This window comes from Mirounga leonina, unplaced genomic scaffold (genome assembly GCF_011800145.1).
Source record: "Mirounga leonina isolate KUSES-001 unplaced genomic scaffold, KU_Mleo_1.0 Mir_91, whole genome shotgun sequence".
NCBI lineage: Eukaryota > Metazoa > Chordata > Mammalia > Carnivora > Phocidae > Mirounga > Mirounga leonina.
Window position 1 is genome coordinate 39511602 of NW_023270839.1, and position 7267 is coordinate 39518868.

Here is a 7267-nt window from a genome sequence, read left to right on the forward strand (position 1 = left end):
CCCCTGGACGTGAACAGCGCATACTTCTCACCTCCACTCCCCCCGGATGTGAACAGCGCATACTTCTCACCTCCGCTCCCCCTGGACGTGAACAGTGCATACTTCTCACCTCCACTCCCCCCGGATGTGAACAGCGCATACTTCTCACCTCCATACCCCCTGGATGTGAACAGCGCATACTTCTCACCTCCACTCCCCCTGGACGTGAACTGCGCATACTTCTCACCCATCTACCAAGAAGCCACAATTGTTTAGCAACCAGTAGTTTGGACACTGAAGGTCAACAGAGAGGTCATTCTGCAAGGGCAAGTAGGCCAACCCTCCTTATCCCCTACCCCCAATCTTCAAGGCTCTTATAAGGGGCTCTGAGGTAATCAAAATGAAGAGGGTGTGGCACCTGGCCCAGCAGTGAACGAGGAGATGTTCAAAAGATGTGTCTGAAGTCCATGAGTGGGGTGTGTACAGGTCTAAACAGGTAGGGGCCTGTGAAGATTTTCAGATGCCAGATCCTACCCTTGCCACCCCGCCCGCCCTCCCAGAGCCACTTCCACATAAAGCTAAGCTTTGGGGAGCCCTTTGTGATGATGTCACTGCATTCCCTGGAGGCACAATATGACAAACACTTCTGTGGCTGTTCAGTGACAAATTCCGGTTTCAGAGCTGAACAGAACCTTAAGAGTCAGCTGCAAGCTCCACTTTACAGATGAAGAACTGAGGTCTGGAGAGGTTGGGTAGCTTTTGCAAGTCAGTGGTAGTACCAGCATTAGAGCCCAGCAGGAATCCTGACTCCTAGTCCAGTGCTCTTCCTTGGGCCCAGGCAAGCTCCTCACCATGCTGTGTGCAGAAACACTGTCATGGGTGGCAAGGCCAGGGGTCCACCATCAGGCTCGGGGCATCTCGGGGCTATGTCTCCTTTATCAGACTGCAGGCTCTTTTGGGACAGGGCTTGTGTCTCCTCCATCACACTGGGGACTCCCACTTAGGTTAGAGCCCAGGAGTCCACTTAACAGACCCCTTACTGTGTGCCAATCACTGTGGACAGAGAGACGAACAAAGCTGGGTATGCGCTCTAGAAAGGCTCAGAGTCTGACACAGACACAGTCCCACTTTCCTTGCTCCCACCCTGAACCTCGCAAGGTATGGGGGCGCAACGTGGAGAGAGGGAGGTTGGTGTGAGGTCGGGCAGAGCCTGGGAACTCCATGGGCTGCCCACAGCCAGGATAGTTCCTTGTTCTCTCCAAGTCCCAGAGGGACGCTCACTGTCTGGGCAGAGGAAACTCTCACCAGCTGCAGATGACACCCCACTGGGGCCTTGGGAGCAGGGCCAAAGGGCTGGTCCTCATCCCAGCCTTAGAACCATGAACCCCCACCTTGGGTGAACCCCTCCCCGGTGCCTGGCTGCTGAGGGGTTGGAGCTGGGGGTGTGCACAGTGTCCCAACCCACTGAAGCCAGTGCTGGACTTGTGAAAAATTGGCACTGGGAGCCAGCTTTAGCTGGGAAGAGTTGCTCTCCTTCCACTCCTCTCAGGAGAGGACCAGGCAGTGGTTCTATCTGTTGTTATCTGCCAGTTACCAGGTGCCTGGAACAGACCATTTGGGAGGAAACTGTTCCCCTGGGGGTCAGCCCCTCCCCAACCCTGTTCCTTGGCTTGGGCCTGGCAGGAGGCAGCTGTTTCCCTGCCCTAAGAAAAGGCTAGTACTGGGCTGGGCAGCAGACATGGTTCAATCCAGTCCCACATCTTTGTTCATAACAGGGAAAAGTCCATGCCCTCTGTGGGCCTCCTTTTCCTCACCTGTGAAATGGGAACAGTCAGACACTTTCTCCCTACCCTTGGGGCCACCAGCAAGGACAGAATCAGGACTGGGCACCGCAGAGTCCACTGACCTCCAAGACAGGGACTGTCATGCTTTCGGTCAATGTCTGGCCTCAGGGAAGGAGAGAGTCTGGTAGAGGGCCTGGGATAGCATTTGTGAGGACTCCTGCCCACCCCCTCTATCTCCTCCTACTCTTCCTGTCTAGTCCCTGGGGCAGAGTGTCCCGGATATTTCTAGCTGCCTCCTCCAGGCCTTTGGCTTCGCAGGCTCATGCAAGTGGTCCCCATATCCCAGCCCTGCTTTGATGGAGTGAACTGGGTGGGAGTTCCTGGCAGAAGAGGCACATTTGTGTTGGGTCTGCAGATTCATATGCGAGGATCTGTGCATGTGTGTGTGTCCTAGGGGTGAGAGAAGTTCTCCTGCCCCCTCCCAACTCTGGCTCTGTCATTGGAAGCCACTGCATCCTCCTGAAGAAAGCCTGTAGTTGAACATGTCCTGAATGGCAGATACCATCCTACACGGGTCTAGGCCTCAGTTTCCCCGCCTGTACAATAACGTGGCAGGAGAAAATAATCACTAAGCTCTCTTCCACCTGACATTTTGGAAACCAAAGTCTTAGCTGGTCACCCAGGAAAGTTCTTTGCAGTAGGGAAAATGCCCTGGGGTGGGCAGCAGGAGGCCTGGGGCTGTCTGCCCCATGCTACATGACCCTGAGCAATTCCCTTTTTGGTCCTCCACTGTACATGAAGGGGTTAAACCATATGAGCCTGAAGTTCCTTCCAGTTGTGACCTCCTGGCAAGAGCTGAATACCCAGCGTTTGTAGCACAGACAGGCAGCAGAGCACGCTGGTTAGGGCCACATGCTCTATAGTCAGACTGGCTACAAGCCAGTCCGGGCTCTGCCGCTCTCTGGCCATGGGACTTTGGGCGTGTGACTAAACTCTTGGTGCCTTCCTCAGTCTCTGCAGCCATGAAATAGAAACTCATAGTTTCTGTAAGCAATACATGGGTAACTATGTAGTAAATGAAGCAAAATGATAGTATCTATTCATAGGATTATTGCAAGGACTGTAGGAGTCAAAGTGCTTACAAAAGTGTCTGACACACAGTGCAAGTTCAGTGTTAACTATTATTTCAAGAAGCCCTTCCCCTTCCCATCTATAGACATATGATCCCCTCAGCAGCCCCACTTGCCTTTTCCCAAGGTCCAGAAAACAGCAATGGATGGATGAGTGGGGAGTAGACATCAGCTTCCTATTCCCAAACCAAGTCAAGGAGTACTTCACATTGAGAGGTTTATTGGACGCTCACCTGCTACCCTCCCATTTCTACAGAGAAGGAAATCAAGGCTGAAAAGGAGATTGAACTAGCTCAGAGTCAGGGTCACAGGTTCAAGCTAAATTAGAACCTGTTCCATGGGGCGCCTGGGTGGCTCAGTTGGTTAAAATGCGGACCCTTGATTTTGGCTCCTGCAGGTCATGATCTCAGGGTCATGACATTGAGTCCCGCTTTGGTCTCCGACCTCAGAGCCAATCTGCTTGAGCTGCCATTCCCAAGCGCTCGCGTGCACTCTCTTTCTCCCTTAAATACATACATCATAAATAAATAAATAAATGAATGAATGAATGAATAAATAAATAAATGAATAAATAAATAAGTAAATAAAATCTTTAGAACCTGCTCCAGATGTCAGCCTGGTCCACTCTATCTTGCTCTACCTCTCCCTCTAGTGCCCAAGTACCTCGGCCCCCCACCAATCAATGGGGTGGGTAGGTATGAATCCTGTCCTTGCTTCTTCCCAGCTGAATGACCTTGCACAAGTCATGCAATTTCTCAATTCAAACACTTTATGGCTATTGTCCCAATACCATGAGAGAGGTGTTATTATTGGTCACATTCTGAGGAAACAAGGTCAGAGTTAGGGCACTTGTACAAGAACACAGAGCCGCTTTCGTGCGGGTTAAACGGTGGAATCTTTGTAAGCAGCGCTCACAGTGCCCCGCATGCAATAGGTACTCAATACGTATGTAGTCACTATTGTTACTATTTCCCATCGGAAGCGAGTGACCCTGCAGGTCTCCCGACGCCCGCGGGCTCACAGCCATCCAGCCTGCCGGCCACCACGTCACATGAGCCGTACTATCTTTAGCCAGGGAGATATTTATATCCCCCTGGAAGTTTTTTCCGTTCCGGGGGAGCCCCAGAGGCGGTGGCCGCTGAATCGAGGCCCCCCGCGGCGGCCCCCGCCCTTCCGGCTCGCCATGCCACGGGCCCCAGAGGTCCCCCCGGTGCAGGTGTGGGTGGGCGGCCAGCTCTTCCAGGCGGACCGGGCCCTGCTGGTGGAGCACTGCGGCTTCTTCCGCGGTCTCTTCCGCTCCGGCATGCGAGAGACGCGCGCGGCCGAGGTGCGCCTGGGCGCGCTCAGCGCTGGCGGCTTCCACACCACGCTGCAGGTGCTGCGCGGCGAGCGGCCGGCGCTGGCGGCCGACGAAGAGCTGCTGCAGGCCGTGGAGTGCGCCGCCTTCCTGCAGGCGCCCGCGCTGGCGCGCTTCCTGGAGCACAGCCTCACGTCGGACAACTGCGCGCTGCTGTGCGACGCGGCCGCGGCCTTCGGCCTGCACGACGTGCTCCGCAGCGCCGCGCTCCTCATCCGCGACGGCGGGCGCGAGCTGGCGGCCGAGCTGGCGCTGCCCGAGGCCCGCGCCTACGTGGCGGCGCTGCGGCCCAGCAGCTACGTGGCCGTGAGCACGCACACGCCGGCGCCCGGCTTCCTGGAGGACGCGTCGCGCACGGTGTGCTACCTGGACGAGGAGGAGGACGCGTGGCGCACGCTGGCCGCGCTGCCCCTGGAGGCCAGCACGCTGCTGGCGGGCGTGGCCACGCTGGGCAACAAGCTGTACATCGTGGGCGGCGTGCGGGGCGCCAGCAAGGAGGTGGTGGAGCTGGGCTTCTGCTACGACCCGGCCGGCGGCACGTGGCGCCGGTTCCCCAGCCCGCACCAGCCGCGCTACGACACGGCGCTGGCCGGCTTCGATGGCCGCCTCTATGCCATCGGCGGCGAGTTCCAGAGGACGCCCATGAGCTCTGTGGAGCGCTACGACCCGGCCGCGGGCTGCTGGAGCTTCGTGGCTGACCTGCCGCAGCCGGCCGCCGGCGTGCCCTGCGCCCAGGCGCGTGGCCGCCTCTTCGTGTGTCTGTGGCGGCCGGCCGACACCACGGCGGTGGTGGAGTACGCTGCGCGGGCGGACGCGTGGCTGCCGGTGGCCGAGCTGCGGCGTCCGCAGAGCTACGGCCACTGCATGGTGGCCCACCGCGACAGTCTCTACGTGGTGCGCAACGGACCTAAAGACGACTTCCTGCACTGCGCCATCGACTGCCTGAACCTGGCCACGGGCCAGTGGACGGCACTGCCTGGCCAGTTTGTCAACAGCAAGGGAGCGCTCTTCACGGCGGTGGTGCGCGGAGACACAGTCTATACGGTCAACCGCATGTTCACGCTGCTCTATGCCATCGAGGGTGGCACCTGGAGGCTGCTCAGGGAGAAGGCCGGCTTCCCACGGCCCGGCTCCTTGCAGACCTTCCTCCTTAGGCTGCCTCCCGGCGCCCCGGGGCCTGTGGCCTCAGCGACACCAGAACTGTGATCCTGGGCTGGCCTTTAGGAGGGGATATCCCGGAGTCTTCGCTGAGCCGTGGCTGGGTCTATAAGGCTGGCCTTCGGAGCTGCATGGAACTTCTGTCTCCCTGGTTGAGACACGCAGGTCTTGGGCCTTGTGGTGATCAGTCCAAGAAATTCAGAGAGTAACAACGAGGCTGGGGTCTGAACCCTCAAATTACTTGGGCTCTGCTGAGAGGTGGTGGGTCACGATGCCAGTGGAATGTGTCGGGGGTAGGATTTCAATAATCCAGGCTTGTGTGTGAATGGGCCAATAACTGAGCATGGCTAGGAGTGAGTTAAGTGATGTTAATCCAACTGCCAGTCATTTGGCAAGAATTAGGCACCTACTGTGTGCCCAGTACAGTGCTAGGTCTAATGTAGCTGTAGTTGCTAGAGGGGTCCAGAAAGCCTAGAGTCTAGCCCAAGACAAAGGTTTACGCACGCTTGTCTTGATCCACTGAGGGCTAAAGGCAACATGCAAAACAAAAAACTCACAATGGAATAAAACAGTATTGAAGAAATCAGAGCAAAGGGAAAATAGGGAGAGGAAAAATACGTAACTCCAGGAAGGAGGATAGATAGTATACCGGGTGTATGAAGAAGACAGGCAGGATAATTAGCTGCTGCAGGGGAGGTTCAGATGGTGGAGACAGAGCTCAGAAGAGGAGATGGGGGAAAGCTGGAACAGATGGGAAGAGGCTCTGCAAGCCCAGCCTTTAAGGCAGAACAGCTCTGGATGGAGGCATTTGGGCAGGGCGGGGGTGGGGCGGGGAGGCTGGCATGGCTTGTAGAGACAATAACTGAGCTGAATCTGGAATGACTCCTGTGAGAGAGAAAGGGCTCCCCACACCCCCTCACAGGATGCGGACCGGCAGGGGAGAACTCAGTTGCAAGCCCTTGCCCACTCCCTTTTTGGCCATCACCCTGTGGGTGGTGGATTATTAACTTCCATGATTTTAGGTCACTGGAGGCAGGAGCCCAGTCCTGGCCAGGTCTAACTGCCTCCTCCTCCTCATTCTGCAGGTTAATGCTCTCCTCCAAGCCTCTGCTCCTGCCATTCTCTGGGCATGGAATGCCTTTCCTCTCCCCCCGCCCCTCTATTGGCTCTACCCACCTCCTCTGTGCAGGGTTGGCTGTTCCTGACCTTGGCATCTGCATTGCTCATTGGACCCCTGGCTGACATCGTTCTGCATATGTGTGAAACTGTGCACGTGTGCAGATAGCAAGGGCAGAGATCCTGCTGTGTTATCAACTGACCTGGGCACTTCCCCACCTACAGAATCAAATGATGAGGTCCTGAAACAAGCCAGGCCGTAGAGGCTGTCCTACTTACGGACCTGGTATAAGAGGAGGACTCTTGTCCCTCCTTTAGAATACTCCATCCTGATTTCTGGTCACATGCCTACCCTAGTCCTTCAGCTTCTCCATGCCCTGAGTGTCCCAGATGGTTTCCATCCTCCAAGACCTGAGGCCCGTGGGAAATCCTAGCCTCGTCAGAAGTATAGAATGCAGCATCAGCATGGAGCCTAGTGTCAGGGCTGCCCCTAGCTCTCTTTTGCCCTGACCTATGTCCCAAGCCCTGCAGACTGCTGCCCTCAGAAACCCAGCATCTGCTAGCTCTGGAGTAGCCTAAATCACAGCAATAAATCCTGACTTTGGCATCCTGTGAATAATGTGCAAAGTACTTTCACATCCGTCTTCCCGCTCCAGCCCTACCTCACTCCTGGTAGTTCGGTACCTTCTCTCCATGGCAGACACGTGAGATACGTGAGGCCCAGAGGCCAACCGACGTGCCCA

At 56.4% G+C, this 7267-nt stretch overlaps 1 protein-coding gene across 1 annotated transcript; it reads left to right on the forward strand.

Moving 5' to 3' along the window:
* The first annotated feature begins 4018 nt into the window (after positions 1 to 4018).
* On the forward strand, positions 4019 to 6214 carry KBTBD13 (kelch repeat and BTB domain containing 13). The gene has a single exon (XM_034993562.1). It carries the CDS (start codon positions 4077 to 4079, stop codon positions 5454 to 5456), a length of 1380 nt encoding a protein of 459 aa, XP_034849453.1. The 5' UTR covers positions 4019 to 4076; the 3' UTR covers positions 5457 to 6214.
* Positions 6215 to 7267: the final 1053 nt, after the last annotated feature.

Bases quoted from the DNA above. Each gene is read 5' to 3' on its own strand.
- KBTBD13 (XM_034993562.1), top strand. From the start codon at position 4,077: ATGCCACGGGCCCCAGAGGTCCCCCCGGTGCAGGTGTGGGTGGGCGGC.